Here is a 19,559-nt window from a genome sequence, read left to right as displayed (position 1 = left end):
CTGAAGTTGTTTTCATTTGATCTTCAAACTGTAGGACACTGATCCATCACAGATCCAACTCGGCCGCATACTCCAGCATTGGATCCAAGCTCTAAGCCCCTCCCCATAATGCCCCTATCTCCCTCCTCCCCTCAGATCTTGTTTGCCTCTTATGAGGGACAGCAGCGCAGATTACAGCTCCAAGTTCCCTTTAGAGTAAGTTAGCTTTTGGGTAAATTTTTTCTCCTATTTTTCTTCTTCATTAGTGTCTTTACTGTCTCTTACCCCTACTCTAGCCCTGTGTGCTCTGGCATCGGTTCTTTAGTTTAAAAAAAAAAAATCTTTTTCTCTCTCCTTTCCCTTTCTCATTCACACCTTTGCTTTCCCGGTTGTGTGTGTGTGTGTGTGGGTGTTCCTTTAGCCATGGCCAAGCACCCTAAGCCAGACTTTAGGAAATGTACAGAGTGTGGCCATAAGCTGCCCACTTCTGATGGCCACACTCCGTGCATTGTTTGGGTGTGGAGCACCTAGATAGCTCCTGTTCAATCTACGCAGGTTTCAGTCCCCTCACTTTGATCGACAAGAGGAACAAGTTGATTCTCAAGGGCATCCTTCCATCGGAGGCTTCTACTTCCTCCTCCGCCCCAGCTTCTGGGACTCATCTTCCCCCCAAGAAGTCTGGGGATGGGGAAAAGTCCTGGGCCAAGGAACGGGACAAGCCCAGGAAGTGGTCCCCTGACCGCTCTTTGTGGTTGAGCCCCCGGCCGGATCACACCTTGACTCTGATCTCTGCACTTTTCTCTGGAGCTGGAGACCACCTGGGCTTGGTCCGCTGTCTTTGCCTCACATCCAGGTCACTGGCTTCTTCCATCTGGTCCTCCTGTAGCTTCTGTGAAGCCGAGGTGGACAGGATGATGTAGAAGTTTATTTGGACCCAGATTCAGATGGGAGTCTTGCCTGCTTCTTCCCCCTCCAGGGCTTGGAGCATGCAGTCAGTCTTCTTTCCCATTGTTGCTTCTCCAATCCAACCTCGGGTTTCCGAGTCTTCAGGTCCGCGGTTTCCCAGTGTTGAGGGGGTCGGCGCTGGTGGTTCCAGGTACCTTGACAACGACCATTGCCCTGAGTTGTTCGTCTCCAACCTTTTCTGAGACAACTGACTCTTAAAGCCATAACTCAGTGTCTGATCCTAGGGGATGATGTCGACTTTGAGATTTTCAGGGGTGGCCCTTCTGCTTGGAGTCTCGACACCTGGAGGTTAGGCTCCGGCTCCCCCCTCAGCTCAGTAGGTGGCAGATGTAGTCTTGCTTACCACTGCTACTGGGATTCGTTCGCCCTCTACTTTCGATGTGGTATAGAGGATTCTCTTGGCTCTCTTTTGACCCTTGACACTATCATCCTCAGAGTCTGTCCTGGCTCCCTCTCTTTTTGGGCTGGAGTCTGCCATCCTGCCTCCTCAGAGAGAGCCTGTTGCCACTATGCCCCAGGAAGCCCCCTCCCGGGACCACCCCGAGGTTTCAGAGTCCTCCCCAGAAACTCCACCCGAGGAGCTCCCTCAGAAACGCATGTGCAAAAGGTGGCACTCGGACTTACCACCGGAGTCCCTCACGGAAGATACCGACTTCGAGGAAGGAGAGGGTTCCCCCCGATCATCTTCAAAGATGCCTCCTTTGGAGTCATCTTTGGAATCCTGCTCCAGCGAGGTGGGTGGTCTACCCAAAAGCCAAACCAGGCTGAGTCTGTGTTCTTGGAGGCATTTGGCACAAGACTCTGTACCTCCTATGTCCCTTCCTGCGGATACCCTTGTGGATTTAATTTCATCCACGGCATGGAAGGAACCGGATACGGTTGAACCTATTCCCAAGCACCCAGACAAAATACTCAGTGCCCCACTGGATAGGCAAGATTGGTCAAAGAGATCCCCAGTCGATGCCGTGGTGGTTGTGGTGGCCACACTAAAAGAGCTCACTCAGGGGAGCTATGTGGTTCATCCTCCAGACCGAGAGTTGTGGACGATGAACTGGTTCGGGAAGTGGGCCTGCACATCAGCTGCATTTGCTTTATGTGTACTGAACTACATGGCACACATTATCAGACTGCAGCGGGATCTGGTCAAAGGGTCCTAAGTCTGCCCCCGGGGCCCATGTCAGCAGAGGAGAAAAGGGTGTTCTCCTCCAGTATGGCCACCCTTACTTCAATATCTAATACTTCAATGAGCCTCCTGTCGCCTAAGGCTGCCAGAACAGGTGCAGCCATCAGGCGTCACACCTGGCTCCAGCTTTGTGCTTTCTTGGAGCCTTTCAAGGCGTCATTTACGAATGCCCCCTAGAACGGTTCCACTCTTTTTGGCAAGACTGTTCAAGACACTTTAGTCCAGAATGAGAAAGACGGGAAGACCTTGTCTGCTGTCGGGATTTGCTTCTCATCCCCACAATGATCCTTCTTTAGGAATCAGAGTGGGGTGAAGAAGATGCTCGGGTGGGGGGTCATTGCATGGGAAGGACGGTCCAAGGCACGTGGTCTTCCCAGGAGACCCATCTGCATATCAGTGTCCTGGAGATGAGGGCAGTGCTTTTGGCATTGCAAGCTCTTCATGCCTTTCTTCCTCAATGGACAATGTCAGTAGTGTGGTACATCACTAGATGGGGGGGGGGGGGTGGGGACCAGATCTTAACTCCTTTGTCATGAAGCTAAGAGATTGTGGTAGTGGGCGATTTACTCCAATGTTTTCTGGTGACAACGCACATTCCAGGGAGGTCCAACATACTAGTGGACAGACTGAGCAGATCTATTCTGATGCCTTATGAGTGATCTCTTGAATTCTTCAGTAGCAGAACAGAGCTTTCTAAAGTCAGGTCAGCATTGCTGCAATCTCTTCGCCTCTCCTTCTAAAGCGAAGTGTAGCGAGTATTTCGCTCTGTACCCCCATTTGGGGGAGCCCCCCAGAGATGCTGTACTTCATGCTTGGCCCTCCGGTCTACTATATGCCTACCCTTCACTGCCTCTGATATCCAAGTTCATTCAAAAAGCTCAACGGCTGGGGAGCTCAGTGATCCTCATTGCCCCTTTCTGGCCTCACCAGGTTTAGTTCCCCTCTCTGTGGTCTCATGCAGTTTCCACCTTGGATGCTAGATCCCTTTCTGGATCTGATTACACATCCCTCAGGGATCCCTCACCGTGACTTAGCCTGAAGCTCACTGCTTGGCTGCTCCAGTTCCCTTGATAGTTAGGACTCCCAGGCTGTCTTCTCCCATTAAGAAGATTTTAGCAGAGGCTCACAAATCTTCTACGAGGAAGATTTACTCTACTAAATGGAAGCGTTTCTTGATCTAGGCTTCTCAGCATGACCTGGATCCTTTTACTGCACCAGTTCTGGCCATTTTGGGAGCTTTTGGCAGATATTTTTAGTCATGGTGCTAGATTCTCTATGGTCAAAGTACAATTAGCAGTGATCTCCAGTTTTCACACAAGCGAGAATTCAGCTTCTTTGGCTTTGTCCAAGCTTTGTGTAAGGTCTTTTTGAAAGGTACCTTTCTCTTTAGGCCTCCAGTTAAGGAACCAACGCCCCCTTGGGATCTCACCTTGGTGCTGCAAGCTCTGGTTTCTCCCCACTTTGAACCAGCAGCTACAGTTGAGTTTTAGTTCCTTTCTTGGGAGACTGCCTTTCTGGTTGCAGTTACCTCAGCCAAGAGAGTTTCAGAGATTCAAACTTTGCCTGTCAAGCCTCTCTATATGGTATTTCATAAAGATGGTATCCCTGTGGAGAAATTCATCGTTCATGCTGAAAGTGACATCAAAGTCCAATATTAACCAGGTCATCAATCTTCCATTTTTCTTTCCAAATTTCTAGAGTAAAGGAGAGTACAAGTTGCATTTACTTGATGTCCACAGGCAGCTGCGTTTCTATTTGTATAGAATGAAATCCTTTTATAAGTCTGATCAACCTTTTGTTTCCTTTTCCAAACCCGTTTTAGGAAAGCCTGTCTCTAAGGTCACTATTGCTTGATGGATTTCTGAGTGCATTTCGTTGGCCTATCAAGCCAAAGGGTTATCTCCTCCAGGGCATGTTGGGGCACATTCCACCAGGTTTGTTGCTACCTCTGTGTCTTTTTGGTCCTGGGTTTCCTTTTATGATATTTGTTCTGCTGCTACCTGGGTGTCGCTGCACACATTTATCTCCCATTATAAATTGGACCTTCTTTTCAGGAGCAGGGCACCCTTTGGCTCAGCCGTGCATTGGAACATCCTTCCATGAGGACCTCCCAGGGTTAATTGGTAGCTGGGGACTCTGTCCCACAGGTTGAAGATCAAATGAAAACAACTTCAGGTAAAAAAAAGTTATGTACTCACCATAACGTTCCGTCTGAGTTGTTGCTTTTCATTTGTCTTCAACTGACCCTCCCTTCTTCTCCCTGCCTTGTGTGGGCTGTGTAGTGGACTGGATGAAAGAGGCATAGCCCCTCTATTTTGGCTGTTTTTCTCTCTTGTAAGTTGTGTGATAATGCCAGGTCTATAGACATGTGGTCTAGGTTGGGGTGCTGCTGTTCTGCAGCAAACTTGATCTGAGGGTAGGAAGGAGACAGAGGCATTATGGGTAGGGTAGGGGCTTGGAGCCGATGCTGGAGTATGCGGCCGAGTCAGATCCATGCCGGATCCATGTCCCACACGTTGAAGGCAAATGAAAAACAACTCAGATGGAATGTTATGGTGAGTACATAACTTTTTTTTGTGCTGAACAGTTTGCCATTTATACTTCTTTCATAACCACTATGATTCCAGAAATATGAACATTTGTTTGAAATGTGAGAACATAATTTAATTCCGTCAAAAGGCTTACGCTCCACTCATTGGAAGTTACAGTGCAAACTTCCTGAGCTTCATTGGAGTGATGTTTTAGGAAGTTCATTCTGTTTGAACACACACACACACGCACACACACACACACACACACACACGCACACACACACGCACACACACACACACACACACACACACACACACACACACACACACACACTGAGTAGTCTGGAGCCATTAGAAGTGTCAGTACCTTAATCATATTAATGTAGTGATGACATCCTTTGATAGCTTATGTTTTCATAGTGCATTGAAATGACATAATGAACAAGAAGGGAAATTGTTGGGAAGAACTAAGAATGCTCTTTAGTTACAAAAAACGGTGAAAAAAAATAAGCATATTTGTTCCCACAGGCTGAGCAAAGTGAACCAAGGAAAGAATCTGATGTAGACTCAAGCCCCAGTCCACGGGGCAAAGGGCATAAATGGATGTTTACGTCTGCTAATGATGATACAACTAGAGTAGAGATCTGGATCCATTCTGGCCGTTCCCACCTATCCCAAGGCAGTGAATCAGGGAAGGATTCTGAACAAGATTCTCGTCTCAGCAGCCTCTGTCCCAGCGAAGTAAGCAGGCCAAATTTAATTTGCTGTTTAGAACTTGTTACTTGTAATTTTTGTATTGGTATTCATTATTCATTGCTCCAAGGAATGTTTTCCTTTTCGTTCTTTGCATGACTTCTTCAGTCAGAGTTCGGAGGAATGTTAAACATGCTGCAAAGGAAATATTCTCATTTGCCTAGGACACGGAGACATGTTTGCAGCATTGGATGTGATAAATATATATGTCTTTGTCATAAATAACCTAAGTGGATGAAGCGGTTGATTACCCTGATGATGTGTTGTATCTTCCCATTGTTTCTGAACCTTCTCAATTTTGTAACTTCCCTTATTTGTTGTTTCTTGTTAAAAAAAAATAAAAGTCTCTATTAAATTATCACATATGACACAGGCAATCATACATATATATAAATGAAAATAAACCATAGTGACACAATTTTAGTTGCAAACATTATATATACATCACTTATAATCTATCCAGTTACTGTCAGTCAAACATTACACAGCTCATTCAAATCCTGCCTTGTTTTAAACCTCATTCCTCTTCTGCATGCGTTTCCACAATTCTCATTTTTTCTATGTAATTTGCTCCTGTCCCTTTCTAACGATCCCAGTTGTAGTTGTTTTATCTCCATTACTATGTGTTCACTACTTGTAGTGTAGTTGGTTTAGACTTTGATTTCCATTTTCTAGTAATTGCTTTTTTGGCAGCCACCATAATTAGACTCATCAAGGCTTTACTATATGTCTAGGCAATTCCAGTTCTGTGTCATAGCTCAAAAAATCAATTCCTTAGTTATACCAGTTTGCTTACCCAGTATTTCTGATAGAGTAGTCTGCAGGGAATTTTTAGTCTGCCAACTCATTACACTCCCGGAAAATATGTTCCCAGTTATTTCTTCCCCATCACACCTCCCACATTTGCTGTCTACCTGAGGAAAAATTCTTTGGTAGTTTACTTAGGGTATAAAAAGTACCTATGTAAACACTTCAAGCAAAGATCCTAAATATTTAGACTTTTGTTGCATATTTGGGAGACATACATAAATCCCCCATTGGTTCTTTGTGAATTGCTTATCCAGACTGTCTTCCCAATCCTTTCTAGCCTCCTCTGACACTTATAGTTGTCATGCTATATTGTATATGCTCTATTAATTATTCCCATTTTAGCAGGAGCTTCTGTTCTAGATTCTTTCTAAAAATCTACCAGTGCTGGTCTTTCAATTAGTATCCCCTTATTTCTTTCTTTTTGCCTATACTGTGATATCAATCCTTGATAGAGAAGACAGTCTCTAGCCTGCAGTCCAAATACATTCTTGGTTTGTACCCCTTCTGTTACCTTTCTCTCTTTATTTATTTGCTCCCAATACATTGGTTCTTTTTTTCCAGTTTTCTGCAGTAAATTCCAGACCCTTCTTGCCTGTTGTCTGTATCCCTAATTAGTCATCCTTATTGGCAGAATCTCCTTTCTCCATTCCCATGTTGGTTTTGTTCTTAAAATACTTCCTGCTGCTTTATGAATATAATATTCGGTATGGTTATTGTTATTCTACTTAAGGATCTACATCCAAAATCCCAGTTTTTCCATGTTTCTTGAGCTTACCCCCTGTTTTGTCATGTTCCCTTTCCACTTTGAATTATAGGTTTCTGCTTCTGCTATGTATATGAGCCTTAATTGTGTAGCTCTGAAATATCCCTTCAAATTGGGTAATCCCAAGCCACCTTGTTCTATTGGAAGAATCCGCTTCTCCCACTTGATTCTTGCCGTCTTCCCCTCCCAGATAAAATCCTTCAGCTCTTTATTAATTGCTATCAACAACTTCTCCTCTGGTTGATAAAAATATGCCTGACCTGTGCATAAAACTAATGGGACTAAAAACATTTTAACTGCTTGTATCTTGTTATCCATATCAATAAAACCGCTTCTAGTTTCTCCGTTTTTGTATTATATTTTGTTTAGCCTCTTCTCACATATCCTTAGCTGCCACACCTGAATCCATTTTAATCCATACGCCCAAGTAATTCATTTTATCATGACCCCATGAATATGGATATTGCTGAACCAGTTTGTGTGTGGGTACATAATTTACAGCTATTGCCTTTGTTTTAGCTTCATCAATTTTGTACCCCAAGAGATCTGAAACTGTCTGAAAATATTCCACAACACTGAAATGTCCTTTTGTGTTTTTAATCAGGTATAAAATAATATAATTTGCAAATAGAGCCAACTTTTCTTGACTACCATTCTTCTTCCATAAATATTTCCATGAGTACCTTTTCTTGATTTCCATATTTCTCTGCTTTATACAGACTTTCATAAAGTTAAGGAAATATTTCTAGGACCTGTACAGGATCTCTTATCTGCCTTGTTGTAGGCTCCCTAAGTTTGGAGACGGCCCTTTCCGCTTTCTGTTGCCTAAATTGCTGTGCTAAATGTTTTTGTGCTCTGGATTCATTATCAAAAAAACAGTTGCTTAATAGCAATCTTTCTAAACTCATGCATATTATTCAGGTAAATCCTTATTTTCTGTTTAGTATTCTACAGTTGCTTCTCTTCTTGTTCTGGGAGTCCCCCCCCCCTATTCTGCCATACTTTAAACTTTGTCATTCCCTCTAAAATCTTCCTTTTATTTCTACTCAAGAGTTTTCAAGCTCCACTTTAATTTGATCCCACTCCCTAGCTATATTTTCAGAAGAAATTTCTATCTTCTCTGGTAACTCCCGAATAATTTCCAGTACCCATTCCTTAAATTCCTGACTTTTCAACAGGTGGGAAAGTGCCAGTGTCACATTTTTTACTTCATTACGCTGCTTTTTTATTTTACTTATTATTGGCATGTGATCTGACGTAGGTACTGGATGTGTGTTAAAACTTTCAATTAAATGTGCTTCTGTGAAATACAAGTCCCGTTTAGCCTAGCCCATTTTTTATATCTTGAGAAGTAATATGTTAGTTCACTCCAAACTGCTACTACTGAATTCATATTTCCATGCCAAATATTTTCATAAATTTCTTAAAAAAATCTACCTTCCTTTGTTATATTTTCCCTTCTGGGCCCCTCAGATGTATCATCACTGCTGCAAATCAAACTCCAGTCCCCAACTGTAAGTAATATTCCCTGTTTAAATCTGTTTAATTTTTCCCAGAATTTTCATAAGGTCCATTCATTATAGCAGTTTTAGATGCAGTATAAATAGATGCCAATGTAATCCTCCTCCCTTGTCAGTAGCCCCTTAGTACTACAGATGTACCATTATTACCTTTTTATTCTCTTCTATCACTGTTAGAGCTCCTCTCACAATTACTTCTCTTTTGTCAAAGGTAGTCCACTGAATAACTGTTCTGAAACAATTTCTTTATTAAATTCACATGTTCAGTTCTTTCCAAATGCGTCTCCTGTAGCACAGCTCTTTGCACACTACATTTTTAATATAGTTCACTGCACTTTATTTTTTGTATATTTATCCGTGAGACCATTTATGTTTAAAGATAATATAGAAAGTGTTGTTATGTTAAAAAGTTATTCCCACCTTCTGTGTGTAACAGCTTTTTTGTTAAGTGTCTAGTTCTAGCTTTGTGTTACATACAGACTCTGGCAAGTTGGCAGTTGTTCTTGTCATAGCCATTTGAGCCTATGTCACATCTTACAAAACTTTGTTTTATTGAAAGCCCTCCAACAAAAACAAAACCACACCCCAGTGCACCCCTAAAACCTATGACCTTAACACCCAAAACTATGTGCATCTTCAAATGTTGAAGTTTTACCCTCCTAATAGGAACAGTTGTCCCAGACTGAAAACCACACACAGAGGTTTGGATTAACCTGAAAGGAAAGTTATCCATGCTATGACACATGGTACAGCCTGTGCTTTTACTAAGTGTGGTCTAGATGTTCTTCGTGTTTCACTGTTGCAGTCATTACATTTGGGTAATCTGCTGCCCTCAGTCGGCCTGATTAACAAAGTATTGGACCCTGCGTCAGTTGCTGTCCCTTCTTCCATGACATCAGGTCGTCAGGGGTATAAAACATGCAGCCGACACCATTACATCAGTCTTTCTTGCCGTGCGGTGCCCGAAGCAGAAGCAGTTCACAAGTGCCGGTTGGCCAACTCCTGAAATTTTCGTTTTCGAGTTTCAGAACCACAGTCTTCAACTTAAAGCGAAGTACCCCGTTGGGGAAACTTTTTCTTGCTCCTAACTGATGTCAGTAAAAGTTAATAATTGCATTACTTGTGGAAAGCAAATACCTCATAAAGATTTTCGTTCGTACTGTATTCCTTGCCTAGGCCCTGACCACGATGTACCTTGCTGTCGGTTTGTTCTTTATTTAGTCAGCACACTAGCCGTTGTCGGTACATTTTTGCCTCTAAATATTTCAGTTCTCGGTTTAATTATCCAGAAATGTTGTCTGTTAGCCATCCGACTACCGGAATTCTGAAAAAAAAAACGCAAAGATAAAGACAGAGACAGACTGCGAGGTCCAAAACTGCCGACGATGCTTCTCCTAAGCCAGTTCGTCGGTACTCAGTGAGGTGCTTTCGCAGCCCCTGATACCCGCTACTTCTGATTCGCAGGCCTCTACTGAGACCCATTTGGAGTACGGTACGCCACGAGATACTTCAACTATTGAACCCGTGGATGTCTCTCTCTTGGATGCGTCTGGAGCCACTGTGCATGCACCGGCTTCTGAGGGTATATTCAGGCCTACAGACTTGCATATTAAATCGACACCGGCTTCAATTACTAAGGCCTAAATCTTGAACCATGTCTAAAAAAGACGCCTAGGCCCCTATGCCTAAAAACAAATGATAAAAATGGCTGAAGATCTAATTACTCTTATCAGGGGTAGCCAACCCCCCACTTGTAAGAGGCCTAGGGCTCAGCTTGATTATGAATCTTCTGATCAGGAATCTGTTTCTTCTGACTCTTCTAATGACTTGGATTTGTCCTTGCCTACTTATGAGGATTCTGATGCAGAGGATTCCCTTCCCTCTGCTTCCCCTCATGAAGATTTTTCTTTTGGGGAAACTTTACATACTTTAAGGGAGCATTTCCACTGAGAAAGTCAGGAATTTTCTGATTCAAAAAAGAGGCTTAGGGATTTTCTTTCTTCTTCCTCAGCATAGGCCTTTGGCTATACCAACTGTAGTAGACATTGTTGATGTGTTCTCAGAATCCAGTTTGGCCCCTGATTCCCTGCCTCCAGCTCCTAGTAAACCTAACCGATACTACAGGGTTCCTGAGTCCCACAAGTTCCTTTTCAAAAATCCGGTTGCAGATCCAGAGACCATTTCTCAGGGGCCCAAGGGCATTAAGGCTTCTACTGCTAAAAATCCTACCCCTTCTGATAGAGAATCCAGGGCGCTGGATAGATGGGGTAAAAAGGTGTATATTTCTGCAACCTTTGCAATCAGAGCTTTAAACTGCCAATTTCATATGTTAAAATACCAACAGCATATTATTGGACTGCTTAAACAGAACATGATGTTGATTCCTGACTGTGTAAAATAAAGATTTACAGGATTTAATGTATTCTGCTGAACAAGTGGGAAAACATACTTTGCAGTGTGGTTTTAATTCTTTAGAGGCCTCTCTTTTGCAGGGCTGTTGTTACTGGGTCTGTGCTTAGAAGGCATGCTTGGCTTAAGGAGCAATCTTTGCCCGATCATGTTAAAGCTAAATTGTTAGATGCTCCTTTAAATCAGGACCGCCTGTTTGGCAATGAGGCTGAAAATGTTCTTAAAAAGATGGAAGATAAAGCTAAATCTATGCAAACTGTTAAAGATTTCTTACAAGTGCACCCTCCAAGATTTAGTAAGCACTGGCCTACTAAGAATTGGTCCTTTCCAGTTCCATCCAGGTCCTCTCAAGCCAAACCCAAACACAGCAAAAACCCAAGGTTTCAGTCCCAGGGGAGTCTCAGAACTAAGCAGTGGGGGGCCTCCACTTCCAAATCTGGAAATAAGACGCCCCCCTATGGTAAACAGTCTCAATGACTTCCTTTTAAAAATCCCAAGCACTTATCTTTTGACCGCCCCTTTGGTGGGAAGATTGCTCTTCATGCAAAAAACTGGGAACTCATAACCCCAGGACAAATGAGTTTTAAATATAGTGTCCCAGGGATACAGATTTCATTTCCACACATTGCCAACTTCAAACTGGTGGCCAGACCTGCCCCCAAATCAGTGAGCAGAGGCTCAAAAGCAAGTTCTTTCCCTCTTAAGCATGGGGGCTATTCAGCCGGTACCAGAAGAGGAAAAGGGAAAAGGTTTCTATTCCAGGCTTTTTCTGGTACCCAGAAAAGGCAACTCATGGTGTCCAATACTGGACCTGTCTACTCTAAACACCTTTCTGGAAATTCCAAAATTCAGGATGCTGACTCTTCACCATTACTTCCTATGCCAGGCAAAGACGCCTGGTTGGCAACTCTAGATTTAAAAGAAGCATACCTGCACATCCCAGTCAGGGAATCTTGCAGAAGATACCTATGCTTCAAAGCAGGCTACTTACATTATCAGTTCTCTGCACTGCCCTTTGGCTTGTCTACTGCGCCCAGGGTATTCACAAAGTGCCTGGCTCCAGTTATTGCATTTTGTAGGCAAAGAAATATTCAAATATATCCATACCTGGACGATTGTCTAATTCAGGCAGAAAACCAGGGCATACTCTTAAATCATCTGGCGTTTGTAAAAAAGGGTTCTAACTTGTCTGGGGTAAACCATAAATGAAAAGAAATCACAGCTGGTACCCTGTCAACAGATTACATTCCTGGGTGCAAGCTTAAATACAACTGCCCAGATGGCATTCCTCACACCAGAAAAGCAAATTCATTTGGTAACTTACTTCAAACAAGTGGCCACAGAAACCCTGCTAGCTGCAAGACAAATACTGCAAGCCTTGGGGTTCATGGCCTCCTGCATTCTTCTAATTCCATATGCAAGACTGCATATGAGGAAACTACCGTGGTATTTAAAAAGTCTATGGAGTCAACATTGTCACAGCCTGGAAACAATGATTCCTATCATACCTTACTTATGCCTGGAATTCCAATAGTGGGCAGAGACCTACCACCAAAACAAGGGACTATCATTCACACTACCCCCTGCTGCCCAAACCCTAACTACAGATGCATCAGACTATGCATGGGGGTCTCGCATGGCAGGGAAGTGCATTCAGGGCAAATGGAACCCAAATCAAATGCACCTACATATCAATCAAAAGGAAATGTTAGCTGTACAGAATGCTCTGACAACTTTCAAGGACTACATTCTTCCAGGACAACTAATGGTAAAGACAGACAACAGTACAGTTATGTGGTACATAAACAAGCAGGGGGGTACACATTCCTACCCCCTCTGCAGACTAGCCATGGCATTGTGGAACACAGCCTTGAACTACCAAGTGCACCCACAAGCTCAATTCCTGCCAGGAAAAATGAATACACTGGCAGATGGACTAAGCAGAAACCTCATGGACCCACACGAATTGAAACTGGGACCACAGATTTTCAACGTGTTGACAAGCGAATGGGGGAGCCCAGACACAGATCTATTTGCCTCCCCCCAGAACTACCAGTTGGACAAGTTTTGCACAAAGACTCCCTGCAAACAAGCTTGGAAAGTGGATGCTCTGTCCTTCAGCTGGAAAAACCTATCAGTCTACGCCTTTCCCCCTCTGCCTCTGCTCTCCAAAGTTCTACTAAAAGTCAAGCAGGACAAACCAAGGATGATTTTGATTGCTCCAGACTGGCCGCGCCAACACTGGTACCCCCTTCTGCGCAGTGTGTCGCACATATGTCCATGGCACCTGCCTCAGACCCCTTCCCTGCTGTTTCAGCAGGAGAACCAAATTCTGCACCCTCAACTTCCAACATTGAGTCTTGCAGCCTGGCTAATCACTTAAATTCACCCTTATCATCCCTCAGCAAACCTGTGATGGATGTCATCTTGGAAGCAATGACAAATGGAAAAGATTCTGTGCCCAGAACCAATCTTTAGGGATGAGCAGAGCAGCGCCCAATTTACCTCAGATTTTGCAATACTTAACTGAGATGCTTCACAAGGGCCTTTCTTTTTCCTCCATTAAAATCCTTGCCTCAGCTATTTCAGCTCATTATAACACAGAACCTCCCCTCTTCTCTCATCCTTTGCTCAAGCAGTATCTCAGAGGGGCACAAAACTTGAGACCACCCAGAAGAGCTCCTACCCCTGCCTGGGACCTTAACTTTGTTTTGGAAAAACTCACTCTACCTCCTTTCGAGCCAGCTGCTACTGCAGAGTTAAAATTTCTGTCTTGGAAAACAGCCTTCCTTTTAGCAATCACTTCAGCTAGAAGGATATCTGAATTACAGGCCCTTATGGCAGTGGAGCCTTTCATCATCTTTCATGCGGATAGGGTATCTCTCAGAACCAGTCCATCCTTCATGCCCAAGGTGGTTTCCAGTGTGGCTCTTAATCAGTCCATTCATTTGCCAACCTTCTTTCCCAATCCACAGAACAAAGGGGAAAGGATTCTGCATTCCTTGGATGTGCACAGACAACTTAGATTCTACTTGGACAGAACTAAATCTCGAAGAAAATCTGAACAACTGCTGGTAGCATTTGCTGCAGGGGGGAAGGCTATTTCAAAGCAAACCATTTCTAAATGGATAAGCCATTGCATTCATTTCTGCTATAAGCACCATGGAAAACCTATCCCCCAGGGGATCAGATCTCATTCCACCAGGGCTGCATCTACATCTGCTGCCTTTCTCAGAGGTGTTCCTACCAGGGACATCCTAGAAGCTGCTACATGGAATTCTGCACATACTTTCACCAAGCATTATCATTTACCAATTTTCACTAAATCCAGAGCTGGCTTTGCCACTGCTGTCTTGCAGGGCCTTGTAGCTGGCCCTAATGCTGCATAAACTCCTCCTCCCAACCATAGCTTTGGGAATCTACCCAAATGTAATGACTGCAACAGTGAAACACGAAGAACATAGTACAGTTGTGTACACTTACCATAAATATAGATGTTCGAGTGTATTCACTGTTGCAGTCCTGGTTACCCTCCCTCCAGCCCCCTAGTTTTTTGGCTATACCTCTACTTTCCTTTTTTATGCTTAAAAGCCTTTTTGGGTGTATTTGCTTTTTGCTTGAGGTATACGTTTTTGTGTTTGTCAGGTGCTCCCCATTAGGGGGGCACCTGATATCTGGAGCAAGAAAAACTGATGTAATGACATCGGCTGCATGTTTTATACCCCTGACGACCTGACGTCGTGGAAGAAGGGACAGTAATTGATTCAGGACCCAAGACTTTTTTAATCAGGCAGACTAAGGGCAACCTGCCAGCAGGTTACCCAAATGTAATGATTGCAACAGTGAATACACTCTAACATCTACATTTATGATAAGTGTACACAACTGTATTTTTTGTCTTATCTTTATTACTGTCCCAGATTGGGAAAACACATGAATGCTTTCATAAAACAGTATCTTCTAAGCATTTGAAAGAAAAGTATATTCTGTTTTTATTGCTTTTTATCAAATTGTCTCCTTGGAGACATAAGAACCAGATACAGAGTTGCTTCCAGAAGCACTCATTGATTTGCTAGAGAAAGACTTATTATATTCAGTGTTCTTTATTTATTTGCTTTCCCTTAAAACTTGTTACTAGATCCAGCCAAAGGCCTTAATCCAGTTGTTCTACTATGCAAAAGTGAGAAAAAGCACATACATTTTTCTTGTATCATGCTCTTTTGCCCAGACTTTTCTTCTTGTCTTACATTGCAGTCCCTACATTTCTTAAAGGAGAATGAAAGGGAAAAAACAGGAGCAGCTGTTTACTTTAGTATCCCCATTATACTCGAAAATAATTGAGAAAACTTTACTTTATAGCATGCAGATTATATCATGCATTATAACAATACTACTATCAAGAATAACATTGTTTTTTACTTGGCTCTTTCCTTCCTCTTCTTCCCCAAATGTTTTTCCAAACATTAATGTGATGAAGTAGAGCATATGATTTAGAGTCCCCTACAAGTTTAACAAAGTCAAAAAAGTCCAATATTTCCAGGTTTTCTTGTTCTGTTCACTCCGGAGACCAAATAAGGGTATGAGACCCAAAAAAAAAAAAACAGTTAAATAAGGTGCAAGCAACAATCCAGTAAGATAATAAATCGTGACCAAATGATGAAAAACTGTAAAATTTAATAACGCTTGTAGTAACAAAAGTGCATTTTCGAATACCTTCTTCAGAACACACACAATGTCAAATACAACCATCTTAAAAAGCACACACCATTTATACATAAGTAAATTAATTAAACTCATTAAATTAATTACATAATAGGTAAAGGTAATTGGTTAGAATAACCTTGCATTGAATTTGTGCACATATAAATTCTATAATGTTGTTTTTCAGAAATTAGTTGTACTACAACACATTGATTTTAAAATTATTACTGTTAAAATTGGTTTAATGTTTAGATATTATTACGTCAAAATAAGTTAAAAATTGTTTACATTAAAATAAGTGTTTTAAAAAATGGTTAATGATATACTACCACCATCTGGTGGATAAAAAACAAATTACAACTTAGCAGCCCTTAATTTTAGAACAGGAATAATGGAAAGCATTTCATTTAAACCTGGTTCCTTGGTAGCATCCAGTATTATTTGCCAAAATAATTCTCTGTATTCAAGTTTTGTTTCCCACATGCCACCCCTGACTTCTTTTGGTACAACTTCAAGTACAAAAAAATAAAATACAGAATCCTTGCAAACTTGTGTATGACGGAACAGTGCATTATTCACTTTGTTTTTCTTAATTTCATAATAATGTTCATATATTCTGGATTTTAACTTCCTCTCTGTTTTTCCCACGTAGAAGGAAGAACAGGAGTGGCATGTGGCAATATATACTACCCCTGTTGTATTGCAATTGGCAAATTTGGATGAAGAAATAGTTCTATTTCTGCTGGGAATGGAAATATTAGTACCATTTTGAATAAATTGGCATTGAGAACAAGATCCACATTTGTATGTTCCCGTTCTGTGTGATTCACTATCGCACCCAATACCTCCCCCAAATTCGAAAATATTTTTGAGATTCATATCTCTTCGATATATAAATTTTTTTGTACTTGAAGTTGTACCAAAAGAAGTCAGGGGTGGCATGTGGGAAACAAAACTTGAATACAGAGAATTATTTTGGTAAATAATACTGGATGCTACCAAGGAACCAGGTTTAAATGAAATGCTTTCCATTATTCCTGTTCTAAAATTAAGGGCTGCTAAGTTGTAATTTGTTTTTTATCCACCAGATGGTGGTAGTATATCATTAACCATTTTTAAAACACTTATTTTAATGTAAACAATTTTTAACTTATTTTGATGCAATAATATCTAAACATTAAACCAATTTTAACAGTAATAATTTTAAAATCAATGTGTTGTAGTACAACTAATTTCTGAAAAACAACATTATAGAATTTATATGTGCACAAATTCAATGCAAGGTTATTCTAACCAATTACCTTTACCTATTATGTAATTTAATGAGTTTAATTAATTTTCTTATGTTTAAAAGGTGTGTGCTTTTTAAGATGGTTGTATTTGACATTGTGTGTGTTCTGAAGAAGGTATTCGAAAACGCACTTTTGTTACTACAAGCGTTATTAAATTTTACGGTTTTTCATCATTTGGTCACGATTTATTATCTTACTGGATTGTTGCTTGCACCTTATTTGACTGTTTTTTTTTTTGGGTCTCATACCCTTATTTGGTCTCCGGAGTGAACCTTGTGTGGTTTTTTGTATTGTTTGTTCACTCTTGCATCTCTTCTCTGGTTCTTTTCTTGTTCTGTCACATATCACGAATATAATTAATGCTTCATAGTCCCACAGTTATTTGTCAATTTCCAAGTTGCTGATTTTATTTCTGTTGATATCCATCCCCCAAATCCAGTCTCTACTTCATTTCCGACATGCATCCAGTTCATCTAGTCCACTCTTGTGCTTTTTTCTGTCTCTCAAGCATTTTCTGTTGAAGCATTGGAAAAGGTTCCACTGGCACAGTCTGTCTTGGTCTTTATTACCAGAAAAACATGAAGCATAATCTCCATCTGTTGGACAAACTTTTATGTTTCCTTCTTGGCATGCTCTGCATTAAAAAAATTATTTTGTCCCTGCAGGAAAGAATATTCTGAAAATAGCTGGGTACAGCAGCTTGAATCTCACACTTGCTTCTCGACATTCCCTGATTAAAGAAATAAATGTACTTATCTTCTGCCTGGTGTATAGTTAGTAGTCATTTTCCACAAACCCTCTACTCTCTACTACTTTTAGTACATTGTCCTTCTGCCACAGTTTTGTCAGAATCGAGATCTTCTGCTGGTAGAATTGCAATTTTACTATTAAATATGTAGGTTGCTTTCTCATGACCAGGTTTGGAGCATAAACATGATGTGCCCTTTCAATTAACTCCTGTTGTGGAATACCAGTCCAGCTGCTTATTTGTGCTTTCATAAAACTAATAACCTGTTCCTTCCAGCTTATTTGGGAAAATCAGAAAATCTTGGGTTTTCCCTACATGCTCTGTCCTCTAATTCTATTATTGTTTGAAACATCTCTTTTTGAGCAGTCTCATTTTCAGCCATCGTTTTCTTTATTTCGACCTCTGATTTTTGTAGTTCTATCATCTTATCACAGCATCTGGTTAAAGCTTCTTCCATTTTTTTCCAGCCTGTTTGAGTTTATATACTCCTTCAGTGTTTTGTTTATTTTAATGAGTTGTCTTTTTCCTCTAGACTACTGGAAATCATGTCTTGCACCAAAGCTACAGCTTACACTGCTTTTTGTTGAACAGCTGCAGAATTCTTCATAGTCTGTGTTTTTTCCTCACCTTCTGTGACTGATTACTTTTCATGTTCTCTGAATTTCTTTTTTGCTGGCATCCAGGCAGTGCACGTACTAGCCAGTTACTGAAATTTTCCTCAAAATACAAGTTTTCTAGCTCTCTGTTCAGAGTTTCTGTTATAACACTGGGAGAGCTGAAATTAAGCTGTTACTCAATTTGTAGCCATCTTGGAAGTCAACAACTTCCCTTATTTGTTATGTTAAAAGCAAAAGCAAAGATGGGATTGGAGTGTCCCTTTATTAATATATGGTCCCCTTGCAAGTTACGATGATGTGGACCAAAAGCCAATAAGGTATTCCAGCATGGTGTTCTTAAGCATTAAATAAGCCATTGTTATTGTAAACAATTTAGAGATGCTTCTTGGAAATATCATAGACTCAGCATCAAGCATTACATACTCTGGTTTGATATGGATAGTACTTTAGACTTTACCATCACCAATTATTTTTGATCTCATATGCAATGGAACATCTAATGTTAGTACATAAAAATGAAACATTAAAAATACCAGGATAACTCAACAGTCATTCTGGGCAAACTCACAAGTTGCTGTTAAACACAATAAATATTACATTCTGTTTGTCTTTTACACTATCTTAAATTATTTCTTACAACCTGATAAGGCAACTAATTTATTTTTGGCATAACAGCTTTTGTACTGGTAAGGCTAAAGTATACTGTTTGTACTCTTTCAACTCAGTAGCAGCATTTAACCCACACTGGCACTTAGTGTTTTGTTTTATACTGCAAGTTTTAATTCACTTAATCTTGTTTTAAGAAAAAAAAAGCAATTTTATTAACAAAAACATATTCCAGGTTTTATACACTGTACTCTTCCAGAGCATATTATTCTGTAATTGTACTGCTATCCCCCCACTTCTTATTTTTACTTCTCTGTTTTATACATTTATACAAAACTAAGGTTAACTCATAGCTCACCAGTTTCAAACACTTAATACTTAAATTATTTTATATATAGACAAAAGATGAGAAAAATTACTTTCCATTCCCCTATAAATTTGCTCAAACTTCTAGAGTTGGTGCCCATTTAACAGTTTAGAAACTTGATTCTTAAATCCATCTTAAAGCTTACTCATGCTTTAACTTGCAAATGAAATTAACAAAGAAAATAAAAATAAAACACCCAAGCACCGTAAAGAATTTGCATACAAACAATTCCATAAATGCTTAACTGGTAAGTATTTTTCTACCTTAAGTTTTCTGACCCAGGTATTAGATTTTTCCCTATTTTGCATTTGACA

General features: G+C 40.9%; 1 protein-coding gene across 2 annotated transcripts in view; it reads left to right on the top strand.

Moving 5' to 3' along the window:
- Positions 1 to 19,559, top strand: part of SMG6 (SMG6 nonsense mediated mRNA decay factor) — a 3,859,488-nt gene that overhangs the window by 710,967 nt on the left and 3,128,962 nt on the right. For both annotated transcript variants that reach the window (XM_044054377.1, XM_044054376.1), the window contains exon 8: positions 5,188 to 5,400. In XM_044054377.1, coding sequence (XP_043910312.1) covers positions 5,188 to 5,400 — 213 coding nt within the window. The remainder of the gene's footprint in view (positions 1 to 5,187; positions 5,401 to 19,559) is intronic.

Source organism: Protopterus annectens, chromosome 13.part0 (assembly GCF_019279795.1).
Source record: "Protopterus annectens isolate FY-2018-M chromosome 13.part0, PAN1.0, whole genome shotgun sequence".
In the NCBI taxonomy this organism is placed as follows: domain Eukaryota; kingdom Metazoa; phylum Chordata; order Ceratodontiformes; family Protopteridae; genus Protopterus; species Protopterus annectens.
The sequence above is the reverse complement of the archived record's forward strand: the minus strand, read 5'-3'. Positions and strand labels throughout refer to the sequence as shown.